Raw genomic sequence first — 18430 nt, 5'->3', positions numbered from 1 at the left:
CCTAATCCCCCCATGCGCATTAGTGTCATCGTTCTGTGTAGCAACAGGAACATGGGAAAGATCTCCCTCTTACCGGCTCTGCCATAAGAGAAGTGTTTATCCTTTTCTCTTTCACTGTGCCAGCAGGGAGATCAATGTGCCGGAGTCATATATATGTAGATACATACACATGCATGTGTGTTTGAGCTTAAGGGTGCACACCCTAATGCATTAGGCTGCGCACACCTATGTAGGTCACAGATATTAAGGTCCCCCAATCCAAACGAAAATGGACATATCAGGAGATTGTCATCTGGTTTCTATAGACTCCTTAAAAGTAAGCTCCACTAGTATCACTGTAAAATATACAGTGTACTGTACATGGGTCCACTGGCAATATCCCAACTAGTATGACAACGTTTGGGGTGCTTGGTTGTATGGTTTTGCTGTCAACTTTCTTTATTTTGGAAGTCTTCTTTGAAAAAAATAAATGTGAAGATAGACATTCTTTTCAAATATTCAGGTTTTGGTGTATTTAAAAAGAGCAAAGTTAGACCCTGGTATAAATTAAGCCATGCTGCCATGCTAAAGAAGGCCTTTTTTCCATAGCATTAAGCGTATCCCCTTTTTTATATACAGCTGGAAATTGTAAAGCTGTCCATGAAAGCAGGCAAATAACATGGAAGGTATCTCCCTAAAGACATTAAAGTTTAAAGTATGTAAAACACAAAATCTATCTTTTAGTATTTTTGGCAACATGCCTCACTCTATACAGAAATCCTGTTGCAGAGTGACAACGATAAGCCAGTCTTGAAATTAGCACTACTGCTGTTTTTTTTTTTTTTTTTTTTTTTGGGCTGAACTAGATGGACTTGTGTCTTTTTTCAACCTGACTAACTATGTAACTATGGTATGTAATTATGTGCTCTCTTCATCAGTTGACTTGCATACATGGCCATGTTGCTAATTGCAGAGGTTTTTTTTTTTTTTTTCCCAAACAAGGTTGGTCTTTATTGAGAAGACATGGTATGACACATTCCATACTGCAAAATCAGCAGAACAGTTTAACCCAAAAGTTGAACAGACATAGAATACACATAATAGACATTTAGCTATTGCTGTGACAGAGAGCTATATTGTTATCTACAACTTACAAAATAATAGGGAGATGGGGGGCCCTACATACAGCATATCACGTTATATGTAACCGGAAAAATCAAAAGAGATATTATTAGGATCCAGATCCACTCAAACTTCTGAGGGCACCCCCTATTAGTATAGGTCAGCTTATACATTAGTAACACTGCATTGACAGAAGTTTCCCATCACTCTACAGTGGGGGGGGGCAAGGGGGAGGCCCATTTTACCAAAATCACCTCCCTTTTTGCATAAAATAGTAAGGAGGAAACCAACAACTTGGTGTACCTAGGTTGCTGGTCACCGTCCTGAATACCACATAAAGCCAACTCAGCCATCAACGGAATATCCAGCTGCAAGCAAATATTAATACTTTCCATTACTGCAGCCCAAAATTGCATCAATGTAGGGCAGGTCCAGAACATGTGGATGTAAGTCCTATCAGGAGACTGACACCGCGGACAGTTCTGTGAGTGCTGTAGGTAAAAATTATGCAGTCTCTGAGGCGTATAGTAAATTCTATGCAGAAATTTGGTTTGTGTTAGTTTGTCTCTAGAAGATATCACAAGCTTGGAGCTATCCTCAAAACACTCCTACCAAATTTCTCTGTTCAGACTCGGAATGTCTGCCCTCCATTTTTCCCACAGCGCTTCCATTTTAGGCGAATCTACCCCGAGGAGTGCCAAGTACAACGTAGAGAGAGGTTTGTCTAAGGAGTCCTGAGTCAGCAAATCTTCAATAGTGTCAGCTTTAAGGCTAGGTGTAGTAGTGAATTGTGCTCTTGCCGCATAGCGTAGCTGATAGTATCAGAACACCATCCACCTAGGGAGTCCATATTTACTGGAGAGATCTCGGAAGGAGAGTAATGTCCCTGCGGGCATAACATCCTTCAGTGTCTTTATCCCAAATTGGGCCCAGTGCTGTGGATCTGGAAGCATCCTAAAGTGAGGAAGGGAGGGGTTCCCCCATAATGAACAGAAAGGAGACCACTGATTGGGATGGAGAAACCACCCATACCTGTAAAGTCACTCTAGTGGGGTCTGGGAGGGAGGAGTATGCCGTTGGTTCCCTAAATATCAAATTACTGAGTTCCATAAGGGATCCCAAAATGCCCGCCTCCAGGCATACTGCAGCATTGGCTCTGGACTGTTCAAACCATCAGCTAACTGTGACTAGCATAGCCGCCCAATAATACGCCAGCAGGTTGAGTGGAGCAAGTCTACCACAACTCACTGGAAGTTGAAGAGTCGATCTGGCTAACCAAGGAGGAGACCCCTGCCACAAAAAGAAGCCAATGCAACTGTCCAATATTTTAAAAAGGACGAAGGAATCCACGTGGGACAGTTCCTAAATATATGGTAAAACTTAGGTAGGTAAATCATCTTTAATATATTTAATCCCCTGGGGCGCATAATCGATAAATTAGCCCACCGGGAACAATGGTCCTTAAGTCCCATAACTACAGGTTGAAGATTGAGACGTTGGAAAGACTGCAAATCTCATGTCACCCTAATCCCCAAATATTTGAAGTCCTCCATTCACAGCAGGAGAGTCTGGGTCGCAGACACCCTGGCCTGTACATCTATGGAGAAGGAAAATAACTTAGTCCAGTTCATGCCCAAGAAATGCCCAAACTTGTTGAAGGCTTCAAGGGCTGCATTCAACAAAGTATCAGCATCATGCAGGTACAGTAGCGCATCATTCGCATAAAGTGATATTTTCTCCTCCAGAGGACCAACCCGCAGCCCCTCAATGCGTCAGGATTCCCTAACCAGGATCACCAGGGGCTCCAGGGCCAACGCAAATAAGCTGCGTGACAGCGGGAATCCATGGCAGGTCCCCCTCTGAAGAAGGAAAAAATCTGAGGTGGTGTCATTCGTGCAAATCCTTGCTCTGGGAGTTTTGTACAGAAAACCTAACCAGTGAAGGAACTTGGGCCCAAAGCCAAACCTCCATAAAACCTCCCATAGGTGCTCCCACTATAATGAGTCAAAAGCCTTCCCCTCATCCAGTGAGGCTATGACTCCCGTACCCCCGTTGCTATGGGAGGTTGCTAACAGTCGATGGATATTGATATCCGTCCCCATCCCAGGCATGAACCCCCTCTGATCAACATGAATGAGTTCCTCCATCAGCTTACCTAGACAAATGGCCAATATCTTGGCCAGTAATTTGGCATCAGCATTAAAGAGATTATCCTGTAAGAGGCACATTCTTCGGGGTCTTTACCTGGTTTGGGCACTTATTCTACTAACGCTGCAGACATGGAGTCCCGGACAGAAAACTGCACCAGTAAAGAGGTGAACCTAGGGGCCAGTAACTCCTGATAGACAGAGTGGAATTCAATTGGGATTCCATCAGGCCCAGGGGTTTTCCCCGATTGCATATAACCCATCGCCTCCTGTACTTCCTCGAGGGAAACACCTTTGTCCAGATCCACGCGTTTCGCCGAGTCAAGTGTGGGGAATTTAACCTGATCCAAGTACTCAAGTCAACTCAGAAGTGTCATAAGTTACTCTAGCCACTTGCCGACTGGCTCCTGTACATATACGTCGGCACTTTAAAGATGGATATCTCAGTAACGACAGCAACTGCTGCCACAACCAAGGTATCCATCTCTTCAGGAGCCGGTTGTGTTTACGATAATGGTGGTCTCTGCAGCGGAATCGCTGCGAGATCATTGTTATCGGCGGCGGGAGAGGTGCCACTCCCCTCCCGCGCCCTCCGCCGCTTATTTCCAAATAAAGTGCGCTTGTAAGATTGCTGCACAAAAACGTGTGAAAAAAAGTATTGCAATGACCGCCATTTTATTCTCTAGGGTGTTAGAAAAAAAACAATATATAATGTTTGGGGGTTCTAAGTAATTTTCTAGCAAAAAAAAAAAAACAGTTTTAAACTTGTAAACACCAAAATCTCAAAAGGAGGCTAGTCCTTAAGTGGCTAGAGTATAGCTCCCGGTAAAAATTGAAGAATCTGTCGCTAATCTCTGCAGATGTGGTCAGTATTCGGCCATCGAGATCTTTCAACCTACCAATATGAGTCACCACATGTTGTCCTTTGGCCAGCCAGGCTAACAATCTACTGTTTTTGTCCCCATACTCGAAAACCCTTTGGGCTCCATCCAGCATAGATTTTTTAGTGAGATCAATTCAAATTGCAGAGGTTTAGATTTGTCAGCCTGCAACAGGAAATTACATTGCTGGTAGGATCGCTAGGTAATTTTGCAACAGATTCACAAAAAAAAGATTTGCTTAAGAAAACTATATAGAATGAATCATGATGCCAAAGATACTAAAAAATAGATTTTAGGGTTAAGGTTTAAGCTGCTTGGACTGTTTATACTGACCTGCTTTCTAAACTAAACTGACTACAAAGGCCCCTCATGAACCTTTCACAGCTCCCAGTGCTGCCAGATCAAGATCTTTATACAGGAAGTTCTTTTGATTGATTTCACACCAGGAGCAAGGCATTAGTACTTCTTGAACAGAGATCCGACTTTACCACCCAACACAGGTTCAATTAAATATGACACTAGCTGGCAGGATTGTGGACTATGTATATGACACACTGACAAGCAGGGTTGTGGATGGTGTAGGTGAGGCACTGGTTGACAGGAGTGTGGATGGTGTAGGAGAGGCATTGGTTGCCAGGAGTGTAGATGATGTAGGCAAGGCACTGGTTGCCAGGAGTGTGGATCGTGTAGGTGAGGCACTGGTTGCCAGGAGTGTGGATCGTGTAGGTGAGGCACTGGTTGCCAGGAGTGTGGATCGTGTAGGTGAGGCACTGGTTGCCAGGAGTGTGGATCGTGAAGGTGAGACACTGCTTGGCAGGAGTGTGGATGGTGTAGGTGAGGCACTGGTTGGCAGGAGTGTGGATCGTGAAGGTGTGACACTGCTTGGCAGGAGTGTGGATGGTGCAGGCGAGGCACTGCTTGGCAGGAGTGTGTATCGTGAAGGTGAGACACTGCTTGGCAGGAGTGTGGATGGTGTAGGCGAGGCACTGGTTGCCAGGAGTGTGGATCGTGAAGATGAGACACTGCTTGGCAGGAGTGTGGATCGTGTAGGCGAGGCACTGTTTGGCAGGAGTGTGGATGGTGTAGGCGAGGCACTGGTTGCCAGGAGTGTGGATCGTGAAGGTGAGACACTGCTTGGCAGGAGTGTGGATGGTGTGGGCAAGGCACTGGTTGGCAGGAGTGTGGATCGTGTAGGTGAGGCACTGGTTGCCAGGAGTGTGGATCGTGAAAGTGAGACACTGCTTGGCAGGAGTGTGGATGGTGTAGGCGAGGCACTGGTTGGCAGGAGTGTGGATGGTGTAGGCGAGGCACTAGTTGGCAGGAGTGTGGATGGTGTGTAGGTGGGGCACTGCTTGGCAGCAGTGTGGATGGTGTAGGTGAAGCATTGGCTGTGTCACCTACATTTCTCACCTACACACTGAGGGGTTTCAGGGTTTAGGACTGATATGGAGAAATCAAACTTTTTGTTTTCTCAGAATCGTAATCCTGTCCTGGGTCCTGGAAGACAGAAACTTTGTAGAGCTCTGATGGGAATAAGCCTCATTTAACTGAATTTTTTCTGTAATGTTGAACACATATTGCAGTTTATCCAAGCCACTTCTTCAGTTCTAATACGTGGCAGGAGATTACTCTAGAGCAGGGGTCTCAAACTGGCGGCCCTCCAGCTGTTGCCAAACTACAAGTCCCATGAGGCATTGCAAGGCTGACAGTTACAAACTTGACTCCCACAGACAGAGGCATGATGGGACTTGTAGTTTCACAACAGCTGGAGGGCCACCAGTTTGAGACCCCTGCTCTAGAGTCTAGAATATATATCCACGCAGGTAGGAACAACACTTAAAACAAATAAGCACAGAGAAGCACATGTTTTTGTCTTAGAACAGGATAAGAATTCTTGGACTGTCTGTTACATGGCAAGGACAGGGGTGACATGGACAAACTCTCCCACACAGAGCAGCATCTTCTTTTTGACTGTCAGGAGCTTGTTGGGCTCCTGCCCCTCATTCCAGCATCCTGATTTTGGCTGCGATAACCAGTCTCTGAGTGGAGACCAAACCTAATTTAAGCCAGTCGGGCATGCAGTCTCATGTGATAGTGTGTGTAATATATGCTAAAGCTACCTGTTTGTCTGCCCTGTTCCTATGCCTGTTACGTTGGATTCCCTTATTGACATCCTCAAATTAGATAACGATTATTCTCTGAACTCTGTCTGCCTTTTGACTACAGATTGGACCTTGACTATTTTGAACTTTACCTGCCCTGTACCTGGACTGTCATTAAACCATTCTGCCTATCTGCCAACCGCTTTGCTCAGTTCATGCCTGCCCTGGGGTGGTAGCCAGACACTATAGCTTTGTGTATAAGTCCCGGGGGCAACCAAGTACCCGTAGGCCTGCTTGCCTTATGTGAAAAATTGCTGTTATAGGTGAAGAACACAGAAGCTAGCTATAGTGCCTGACCACCTGTGTCAGGGGTAAGCGTGAAAGACTCACCACCCACTGGAATACAACTGGAGGTTATTAGAACTCTGCAACATCAGACTGAGATGGTACCAACAAACACAACATCCATAGAAGAACACTGACATCCCACGAGTACTTTGAAAGGTTACCTAGACTGGTTTACATTCAAATGTCCACTAGGTCAAGCAAAAATACAGGACCATCAAACAAAGTTGCATGATATAGACATTCAGTATGTAGCTGGAGTGTTGGAAAAAATCAAAAGGATATTTAACAAACATTGCATTCATTGTGTCTTTCAGGCCCAATTATACACTGTGACAGCAATTTTTTCTATGCACCCAACATCTAAATATAAGTGAAGTAAATGGTATATGTAATACAGTGTAGTGAGGAATACAAAGACCTGCACAATGAGGAGATGAAGCAACCCCTTAACAACTAAAGTGCCCAACATAGAAGGGAAATATCTACAAGCCAAGTCCTAAAACCTAAGGAAAAGGGCCATTCTTTTGAGTACAATGAAATGCACATTTTGGATAGAGAGGACTACTTGTTCATAGGTGGCACAAAACAGGCCATCTACATCAAACTGAAACAACCATCAATAAACAGGGGATGGGGCCTTCAAAACCATCTGTCTTCCACATTTAATGGTGTTTGACAACAGTTCACACCTTCACCCATGTTTGACCCTTATAAAGCTTTCCTGACAGCAAAGATGGGATTATGTAACTAGAACAGGATGGTTCCATAGCTTTCACACCTCCCATCTATCTCTTGGACAATAAGATTTACCTACTAGAACCAAAGAAGTGGCTTGAATAAGCTATGAAACATCTTCAGCATTACAAAAAAACCTGAGTTGAGTGTTACTAACTACTGCTAGATATACTATTACCTAGATCAGTAGTCTCCAAGCTGTGGCTCGCAGGCTGGATGCAGCCCTTTGCTTGCCTTTATCCAGCTCTTGGGACACTATGCCTCACTCTGACACCAACAATGGGATTATATTCATCCCACTAAAATGGATGATGAAGCATAAATACTTCCACTGATACCAATAATGGGGCACTATTCCTCCCACTGAAACCATCGATGGAACACTATTCCTCCCATTGACACCAACGAAAGGGCACCATTTCTCCCACCGACACCAACATTGGGGCATTATTCTAATCACTAATACCAATGATGGGGCACTATTCCTCCTCCCCCTAACCACAGGGGTGCTGTGTAATTTTTTTTAATCCCACTGACCACCCAGGCTGAGGCATTATCCACTCCCACAGGCCACAGTTCGGCCCTGCTAAAGTTTGGAGGACAGTAAACTGGCTCTTTGTTTAGAAAGTTTGGAGACCCTTGTCCCCATCTAATCCAGACCTCCTTATTAGGCTCAGCTGTTGACACGCCTTTAAATAAACGAGCTGGCTGATGCTCAGGGCTCTCTCACTCTCTCTGCTGTGGGAGCTGAAAAGGCTGACTGCTGACAGAAAACTAAAAAAGGGAACCCGTTAGGGGGCACCTTATTAGTCCGGAAATGTCACAAGTTTAGTTAATGGCTCAGACAAGCAAATGGTTTGTTTAATGCTATGAACTTGCTGTACAAGTGCAATTCTGTACTGCATTGAAACCGTGTTTGTTTGCCTTGCTGAAAAAAGTGCAGGACAAACCTGCTTCGGCTCTTCTTGTGTGTCCCTGTCTTGTGCATGGTTTACTCTCACTATCAGTAAAGCCTGTCCCCTTTACAATTTATATATAATATGAAAGCAAAAACAGAAGTGTTTGGCCCGTGATCATAGAGGATGACACAACCAACATGCCTAGGAGTCATAAAACTTAAACCTGGCACTGGTCCCAGGTACAGAAAAAAAACATGTTGACTTACGCATTTCATTAACTTTCCAAATCAGTCACATCCTGAAGATCAGTGACCACATACATAAGCATTCCGGTTATCTACTAGAAACAGAATTATTGCCAGCAGCAGCTGATCAGTCATCCTGTTTAAAATTAATCAGACTTTTGGCCTATTACTGTTGGTCTTCAATTTGGCTAAGCAGCATAGGCATGAAGCCCATAAAGCACTCTTCAGATGTAGGTGCAGGTGTCTTGAATACAGACTGGAAATTAAGTGTTGGCTCTTATTTTAATCAGCGGGAAATGTTAAATTTTTCGCACACGTGTGCAGTCTCCATTTTTTTTCTTGAAAATTACTTAAAGCGGTATTAAACTCAAAAACAAAAATGTAATATTTTACAGCTTACCAATCGTTATATTAGGTGGCTGCCAGGGCCGTAGATAATTTTTTTGCCTGGGGTTCAGCCTTGGGTACCAAGAGAACAATAATTAGCGCGCCTGCCACAATGTGACAAATTGAGGGCACAAATTAACTATTTCCTTAACTAATAGCAGTGGTGGCCGATGCTCAATATTTTGGGGGGACGGCAAACCAACACCACACACCCACCCCCCATGCGGGAGATGGACGGGAAGGGGGCGATCCCCCCCGTGAGACGGACGGGAATGCGGCGATCGACCCCCCCCGCACACAGGAGATGGACAGGAAGGTGGCGATCAGAGGCCTTAACTTAGGAGGCAAGGGGAAGGAAGAGCCGTTACTTCTCCTCTCGGACAAACAGGAAGTGTGTCCTGAGACCTGATTGGCCAGGACCCACTTCCTGATTTGCCAGGAGGAGAATCAGGAAGACAATAGAAAATATTAAATCGCTATTATCACACAACTGGGTGGGCTCAGTGCTCTGCGCCCGAGCTTTTTTGAATGTAGATTAGGGGCCAGGCACATTGATTAGGGGGGCTAAACTGGGTAAATTGTATGTAGAATCAGCTTTATACAGGATACAGCACTGTGTTCCAGCAGCAGGATGGGGACTTCCCTTCATGCTCTCTGAACAAAATTGAGTCGGGTTGAGAGCTCAGCCATTTACCTTGTATTTTATCAACAAATACAAAATTTCCTCTGATTAGATTAGGTGGCGATTGTGACATTATCCACCTACCTTAAAAAGAAAAGGAAGGATTCCCCAAATCCTTTGGAAAAATATAATTTTACTTATAAAGAAAATTTCATATAAAAAAGACAGTAATAAATGGTATTGATACAAATAAACATCAATATGGATACAATAAAAAAACGTCAATGAAGGTAAGTAGATCTCACTGAACCGACGCGTTTCAAAAAATTTTTTCCTTCATCAGGGTTCATACAGAGGAAATTACATTTAAAATTAATTTACAATGCATGAGTATCCATGTGATTAAAAATAGAAATAATAATTTTCTGTTAAAAAAAAAAAAATAGAAATAATGCAGCTTCACGTCTGGCTTCCCACAAGTATCCACTCAAAGATCTAATTAGAACCCCCTGGGATGTATGGAAAAATATATCCCCCAGAGGAGCAAAATGGGTGGCCCAAGGTGGCGCTGAAAAACCCTGTATCATGTGCCCAGGCACAGAGTTTGTGTGTATACTGGGGTCCTAAATGTAAAGGTCTGGAGATTACAGGATGTGCTTAAAACCATCCTGCCTTTAAAACTACTTACCAGTGCCTACACCTACAAGACTACCCACCAATATATTCTTGTATTTTTGCATCTAGGTCCCTTAAATTTTGGATGTGGCACACCCATAGATAGTATTCTCTGTCAGATCCTCTTCTTTATCCACCTACCTTAGTCAATCAGAGGAAACATTGTATTTGTTGATAAATTACAAGGTGTCCTGTAAATGGCTGAGCACTCAACCCGACTCAATTTTGTTCTGAGACCATGAAGGGAAGTCCTCATCCTGCTGCTGTTTATACAGCGCCCCCAGCAGGCACATCTGTTAGTGATGCAAATAATAAACATGGAATCTTCAAAGTTTGTCAGGATCTTTACAGGGGCGCTCTATTTTATATTTTGGACTGAGCTGCAGGCTAATGTCTGTACTGTGTATAGACAGGGCTGCTTTGCCTTTGCCTGTGTGTCCCAGGGCTCTGCTGCTGCTTCTAGTTGGTTTGTGTTTTCCGTGAACAGCTGCTCTAACTAGCTCACACTCCTTTTGTCTCACCTGGTTTTGTACAAAGCGCTCTCTGCTGCAGTCCTCTCTTCCCACCCAACTTGTCCTGTACTGCAGGCCACATCCCAGTTCCTGTTCACCCATTATTAAACTCTACTTTCTCAAACTGCCTCCCCCTTATGCACATTCTCCTCATCAGTGGGTGGCTGCTGATGCAGTGAATCAGAGTTCTCCTCTCCCTCCACACTCATACTTTTCAACTTTTAAACTTCAGAAGGAGGGACACTTGAGGGAGTGATTTTGGAAAAATGTGGGTGTGACCAAACTCTTAACAGCAGGGTATGGGCTAGGGGTCAGCAGGACTGAAGACGGAGTCAGTAGGCCAGGATACAGGGGTCAGCAGGACGGAAGATAGGGTCAGTAGGGCAGGGTACAGGGGTCAGCAGGACAGAAAACAGGGTCAGTAGGGCAGGGTACAGGGGTCAGCAGGACAGAAGACGGAGTCAGTAGGCCAGGATACAGGGGTCAGCAGGACGGAAGATGGGGTCAGTAGGGCAGGGTACAGGGGTCAGCAGGACAGAAAACGGGGGGTCAGTAGGGCAGGGTACAGGGGTCAGTAGGACTGAAGACAGGATCAGTAGGGCAGGGTACAGGGGTCAGCAGGACGGAGGATGGGGTTAGTAGGACAGGGTACAGGGGTCAGCAGGAACAAAGACAGAATCAGCAGGGCAAGGGGAGGGGTCAGCAGGACGGAATAGGGTAGCTTAAGCTGCCTCAGTCCCTCCCACATGACATCATAATGCACTATACCGAGTCCTGGGCTGCCCACACAAAAAACGAACAGGCCGGAACTCCCATTTATTATACCCAGCGAAAGTTGACTGTGTGGCTCCTGTGCCGGTTCCTCAGCTAAAGGGCTGCAATAGCCTATCTGCTATGCCATAGACGGAGGCTCTGGGGGGGCTTTTCAACCCCCCTGACCCTCCCCCTTATCTACGCCCCTGGTGGCTGCATTCATTTTCTTTTTTCTTTCCTTTATTTTCATCTGGTCCTCCAGCCAGCAAGTCTGTTACTTTTCAACTTCGGACAAACTATTTGACACCGACAGGACTGCTTACAATGGTCAGCTTTTATCCATTTATAGAAAACCTTTATTCCCAAAGCAAAAAAAAACTGCGTGCTGACTGTTGATAGGCAAGTCCATTTAAATCTCCTAGTCCATCTAACACTACTCTCTCCCCAGACTCTCAATACTGCTGTCCAAGAGCCCAGAGAAATCCTAATGCCGCGTACACACGAGCGGATTTTACGGCAGACTTTGCCTGGCGGACGGGATTTCGTCGGACAATTCGATCGTGTGTGGGCTCCAGCGGACTTTGTTTTCTCAAAGGTTGAACGGGCTTAGATTTGAAACATGTTTCAAATCTATCCGACGGACTCGAGTCTGGTCAAAAAGTCCGCTCGTCTGTATGCTAGTTCGACGGACAAAAAGCCACGCTAGGGCAGCTATTGGCTACTGGCTATGAACTTCCTTATTTTAGTCCGGTCGTACATCGTACGTCATCACGTACGAATTCGACGGACTTTGGTTGATTGTGTGTAGGCAAGTCTGTTCATTCAGAAAGTGGCGTCTTTGTATATTGAAATCATTACCTTCTCTACAAGCCTCTCAGTCTTCTTTAGGGAACTGCGCCTCGGCCCCCTCTCAGCTACTGGTGAGCTTGCAGTCTGCTCGCTCACTTTGCCTGTGCGCTTTTCTTCTTGCTTCTCGGCCTCCCTCAGTTTGTGCTCAGAGTTCAGACAGTCGTTGTGGTATAGCTGGTAGGTCTTCACTGCCTGTGGAGAAAAGATATAAAGTAGGTGATCAAGCACTATTCGATAGAGGTGAGACAGTCAAGAGCATGAATGAAGAACCAAAGAAAGGGGGTCCTTGAGCAGTCGCAGATTTGTCTCCCACCTACAATGACCACCAAAGTAAGGGGGTACTTTGCCACTGACATACAGCTTAAAAGGGAAGTATGGGGATTGCTTTTTTTTTAGATTCATACTTACCTAGGTGGATGCAGCATTGGTCCAATACAGCATCTGTTCCCCCACCGGCTCTAACACTGAGAACCGAGCAAAAAGCTGCTGACTGTCAGTCACCGCTCTCTGCTCTGCCCCCCCTCCTTGCTCACTGGAGCGCTGGGCTGTGGAGGGGGTGGGAGCGGCCAGCTCAGGCTCTCTGAGAGGCTGATCCGGGTGCCATTCTAGGCATGTGGGAGGATCCTGACCCCAGTGTCGTCATCTTGCCCGAGCCTGGACTGTCATCAGACAGCGGAGTTCAGCACTCTGCTGAAAATGGGTCACAGGAGTACAAAACAAACTGCACTCCTGTGATCCACAGAAGAAGTACAGCCAAACGAGCTTTGGCTGTACCTCTCCTTTAGGGCAGCCTTTCTCAACCAGGGTTCCTTTAGAGATTTCTAGGGGTTCCTGGAGCAGTAGTGGATTAAACTCTCACCAGATGGCGCCTGGATAGTTCTGGTACCAATGCTACTTGGCAGAGCCTCCTCTCTTTTGTTGGTTAAGTAACCACTGGGACCAATGATCTGGACGGCATTCTTCCCACCTACTACCACTGTAGGGAACATTCTTCCCACTGACCACCAATATAAGGAAAATTTTTTCTACTGACCAGAGGAACTGAATTTGTTCACTCTTGAGAAGAGGAGAATAAGGGGGGATATGATCAACATGTTTAAATATATAAGGGGTCCATATAGTGAACTTGGTGTTGAGTTATTCACTTTACGGTCAACACAAAGGACAAGGGGGCACTCTTTACGACTGGAGGAAAAGAGATTTCATCTCCAAATACGGAAAGGTTTCTTCACAGTAAGAGCTGTGAAAATGTGGAATAGACTCCCTCCAGAGTTGGTTCTGGCCAGCTCAGTAGATTGCTTTAAGAAAGGCCTGGATACTTTCCTAAATGTACATAATATAACTGGGTACTGACATTTATAGGTACAGTTGATCCAGGGAAAATCCGATTGCCTCTCTGGGATCAGGAAGGAATTTTTTTCCCCTGCTGTAGCAAATTGGAGCATGCTCTTCTGGGGTTTTTTGCCTTCCTCTAGATCAACTGTGGGTATAGTATTGGGTATATTGGATTGTACGTTTTTTTTTTTTTGTTTTTTTTTTTTGTTTTTTTATGGTTGGACTGGATGGACTTGTGTCTTTTTTCAACCTGACTAACTATGTAACTATGTGACCACCAGAATAAGGAACATTCTTTCTACTGACCACTAATGTAAGGAACATTCTTCCCACTGACTACTAATGTAAGGAACATTCTTCCCACTGATCACCCATGTAAGGAACATTCTTCCCACTAACAATGTTAAGGAACATTCTTCCTACTGGAAACCAATGTAAGGAATATTCCTCCAATTGACTACCAATGAAAGGAACATTCTTCCTACTGACCATCAATGTAAGAAGCATTCTTCCCACTGACCACCAATGTAAGGAACAATTTTTCCTACTGACCATCAATGTAAGGGACATTCTTTTCACAGACCACTAATGTAAGGAACATTCTTCCCACTAACTACCAATGTAAGGTAAATTCTTCCCACTGGCCACCAATGTGAGGAGCCTTCTTCCCACTGGCCACCAACGTAAGGAGCACTCTTCCCACTAACCACCAATGTAAGGAACATTCTTCCCACTAACCACCAATGTAAGGAACATTCTTCCCAATGACCGCCAATGTAAGGAACATTCTTCCCACTGGCCACTAGTGTAAAGAACATACTTCCCACTGACCACTATCGTAAGGAATATTCTTCCCACTAGCCACCAATGTAAGTAGCATTCTTCCCACTGACCACCAATGTAAGTAACATTCGTCCCACTGACCACCAATGTAAGTGACATTCTTCTTACTGACCATTAATATAAGTAACTTTCTTCCCACTGACTACCAATGTAAGGGACATTCTTCCCACTGGCCACCAATGTAAGGAGCATTCTTCCCACTGGCCACCAATGTAAGGAGCAGTCTTCCTACTAACCACCAATGTAAGGAGTACTCTTCCCACTGGCCACCAATGTAAGGAGCAGTCTTCCTACTGGCCACCAATGTAAGGAACATTCTTCCCACTGACCACTAATGTAAGGAGCATTCTTCCTACTGGCCACCAATGTAAGGAGCATTCTTCCCACTGAATACCAACATAGGGAACATTCTTCCTACTGACCACCAATGTAAGAAACATTCTTCCCACTGGCCACCAATGTAAAGAACAGTCTTCCCACTGACCACCAGTGTAAGGGGACCACTTCCCATTAAACACCAATGTGATGTGGCTTATGTTTGTGGCTTGTACATAAAATTATTTTTAGCAGGGGTTTCCTGAGACCTGAATATTATTGCAAGGGTCCGTCCATGGTTAAAAAAGGTTGAGAGAGGCTAGCCTAAAAGGCAAGTATTCCAGATCACCATGGGATGCTTTAAGACCTAAAACAACAATATTTACTAAAAACCAAAGTCTTCTGTAGATGCCTTTTTTTACATACAATATATATCCTAGAAAGCCTTACTTGAAGTACCCTGTATCCATTGCACCTTAGTGCTCCAGAAAAGTCACAAAGGTATTAACTGTTAGAGCCCAGTAGGCCAAAATTAAAGCTGAAGTCCAGTCTGCCTATATTATGCCCTTCCCGGTTCCTCCCTCCCCCTGTTAATGCAGGCAGATCATGGCTGGTGGGAGAGGCCTGCACAAAGCTTCCTTACTCAGTACTCCTCTCAAGAGCCCTCAGCCCTGATGCAAGTAGTGGACTGGCTCTTGGAAGGCGTTATAAAAAACAAACAAAAAAGCCTTCATGGGTGGGCGTCACTCTAAAGGAGCAGGAATTTCTAGGCGGACTGCATGCAGCCCACTCAAAGTAATGTCCACATGTGAAGCTGAGCCTCCATGATTGAAGAAAGCTCACAGTGTGCAGTGAAATCAGAGTAAGAAATTACAGTACAAGAGAGGAGCCTGTACAACTGTGCAAGACTGAAGGGAAGGGTTGAGGTCAAATGCCAAATCCAACTGTATACTCCATAAAAAATTACTTTGAAATGCTAAGAGGAACAGAGCCAGTGGCTGTCCGTCCCTACGGGACATAGGGGCGCCGCCCCCCTAATTTACATGCAGGGCGCTGGACGAATAGATTCCAATCTGGGTTTTTTTTTTTTTTTTAGAAGCACATGATTAGAGCCTGAAGCTCCAATTGGCCTCAAAAAAGGGTGGGCTAGGGGGCACAGAGCACTGCGCCCCCAGCCCACCCAGTTGTTTGACAATAGCGAATTAATATTCGCCATTGTCTTCCCGATTCTCCTCCCGGCCAATCCCGGCTCAGGAAGCAGATCCTGAGACCCAATTGGCCAAGAGGAGAAGTGATCCTATTGGCCACCGAGGAGGAGGGAGGGACGCAGGGGAAGCCGCACCGCCGTAAAGGCGAAGGAGGAGATGCAGGAGGAAGCCCGCGACCTAGAAGGGGTAGGTAAGTGCGGGGATCGATCGACAGACCGGGGGGAGGGGTGTGTGCCTGGTTTTGGGGAATCCAAACGAACGCTGGGAGGGGGGGGGTGTCTGTAAACGGATTGCCGCCACCAATCAAAAAAATATACCACCAGCCACCACTTCATACAAGGGAATACATTTAAATGTGGCACTGGCTAGCAACAAGTTTTTACTGGTTAACAGTCAACTCTGTTGTGTTTCATGTACAGCATCAAGTTTTTTATGTCCTGTAGTATGCTGAACACAAGTGGTAGTTTAGCGGGAATGCATTTAGTTTACTTATGTTATTTGGCATCTCCCTGTGCGCTCCCTCCAATTTAGTGCTAGTTAGTCCAGTACTAGCTAGACCCCTTCTGTTTCTTCTATGTTCTCTAAGTCAGGATTAGTGCTTCGCAGAGACAGGGTTTGGGAACTTCATTGTCTTCTTTCACTTCAAAAGACTGGAGAAAGATCCTCTATACTGCAATTATCTGAATCAAAATTGTGCTGGATTCAACTTCTGTGTCTTATTGTAGAGTTAAAGTGCTTGTGGATGGGGTCAGCAAGTGACCATATTGTCTGGAAAGACTGAGGAGGTATGTCAATGTATAAGGCAGCATTTGAAATAAAACGTCTGCTGAGTCTATAACGTATTAAATCTTTTTTTTTTTTTATGTAAAAGAAAGTGCTGTGTGAGTGAAAATATTTGTTTTGGGCTTGGTTCTAAATGACCTTCCCCTTTGGTTGAATGTTTCTCCCTTATTTCACTATATTGCACAAGATGTTAAATAATAAATTCTCACCACATTAATGATAAAGAACAGAAAAATAATAATATGTAAAAATGTAAGCAAAGTATAGTTGTTATAGAAGCTAATCAAATTATTCCTAATTACAATAATGCATCTAATTGGCTATTAGCGGAAACACCTCCACGTCTTCTTTAAAGCGGTTGTAAACGATATATTTTTTTTAAAATATCAAACATGTTATACTTACCTTCCCACGCTGCTGCTCCCCCTGTCCTGAGAGGAGAGAACCGTTGTAGATGGATCGCATTGGATCCATAGGCGTGCGCACGGGGTGTGCAGGGTGTGCCTAGGCACACCCTAATTACACCGTGTGGCGCAGATTCCTCCTGCTATTTGACCAAAGCCCGGGAGAGCAGCGGACGACGGCGGACGACGGAGGTCCCCTTCCGCTGCTTGGGATAACAGAGCAGCTTCTTAGCCTCATTGGTTTTTATCCCAAGAAAGCCGACCAGGGTTAAAATGTCCGCGGACCAAGTGCACATGAATTCATCACGTGCACTGGCGGGACGAACACTTAGCGGTGGTGGGTTGCCAACCACTGGCTTACATATTGTGGTGTAATTAGTGCGGTGCTCTGGTCCCTCCCACAGTTCTGCTCTCTGCACAGCCTGTGCAGCACAGTGATGATGTTTCTGGTACTTTTACAAGGTAATATCTGGGGTTTCAAAGTAGATTCAGATCCCTTGTGGCTATTGAGGGATATATTTGAATGCATGTTTGTGTGCCCAGAGTTTGGCTTTAAAGTGAACGTCAAGCCAAAAATTGGGAAAGGATTCAAACTCCTCTTGACAAAGACTTAAGCAGGACCCACATTTTTATAGGCGTCCTTTTAAAAAGAAGTATAAAAAGGCAAAACTTTTTTTTTCTAGTTTTGGATAAAATGGAGAGGGATTGGAACACCACGTTAGGGAGATCCACCCTCTCTGTTTCTTCAGTTTAGATTAAAAGTGGAACACAATCCCAACTTTTCTGTTGTCACCAGAACAGGAATAGAGGGGAAATCTTCTGACCCTAGTTCTGGTGACCCTGGTAACAACCAAGTATTCCCTCACTTTGAAGGGATTGCCTCTCACTTCCTGGTTTGGGTATGGGACAGGAAGTGAAGGGAAATTTCCACAATAGGACGCAGATGGCTTGGGTGCAATGTTGAGGGCCTTTCATGGGCATAGGTGCATGTTATCACTTTTTAGGGATATCAAGAGCACCAATAACAAAAATTGTTTCTTTTATGTTCTAAATCAGGGTTTCTCAACTAGGGTTCCTCCAAAGGTTGCTAGGGGTTTCTTGAGCAACAAACAATTTCTGGCTCTCAGATAAGTTCCCACTGACACCATTGGTTTTTAGTATTTTTTTGTCCGACCTAGGTATACATATAGCATTCGCCACCTCATCCCTTCTGCATTGATCTTTTTAGCTTTCTGTAAGGGGATAATTATTCCCAATTACCACAAGTGTAAAGAGCATCCTTCCCA

The 18430-nt window shown here is 44.9% G+C and overlaps 1 protein-coding gene across 2 annotated transcripts in view; it reads right to left on the bottom strand.

Moving 5' to 3' along the window:
• LOC141108568 (SLIT-ROBO Rho GTPase-activating protein 3-like) overlaps positions 1-18430 on the bottom strand; it is a 152594-nt gene that overhangs the window by 86886 nt on the left and 47278 nt on the right. For both annotated transcript variants that reach the window (XM_073600287.1, XM_073600286.1), the window contains exon 4: positions 12266-12448. In XM_073600287.1, the coding sequence (XP_073456388.1) occupies positions 12266-12448 (183 nt within the window). The remainder of the gene's footprint in view (positions 1-12265; positions 12449-18430) is intronic.

Source organism: Aquarana catesbeiana, linkage group LG09 (genome assembly GCF_042186555.1).
Source record: "Aquarana catesbeiana isolate 2022-GZ linkage group LG09, ASM4218655v1, whole genome shotgun sequence".
Lineage (NCBI taxonomy): Eukaryota > Metazoa > Chordata > Amphibia > Anura > Ranidae > Aquarana > Aquarana catesbeiana.
The sequence above is the reverse complement of the archived record's forward strand: the minus strand, read 5'-3'. Positions and strand labels throughout refer to the sequence as shown.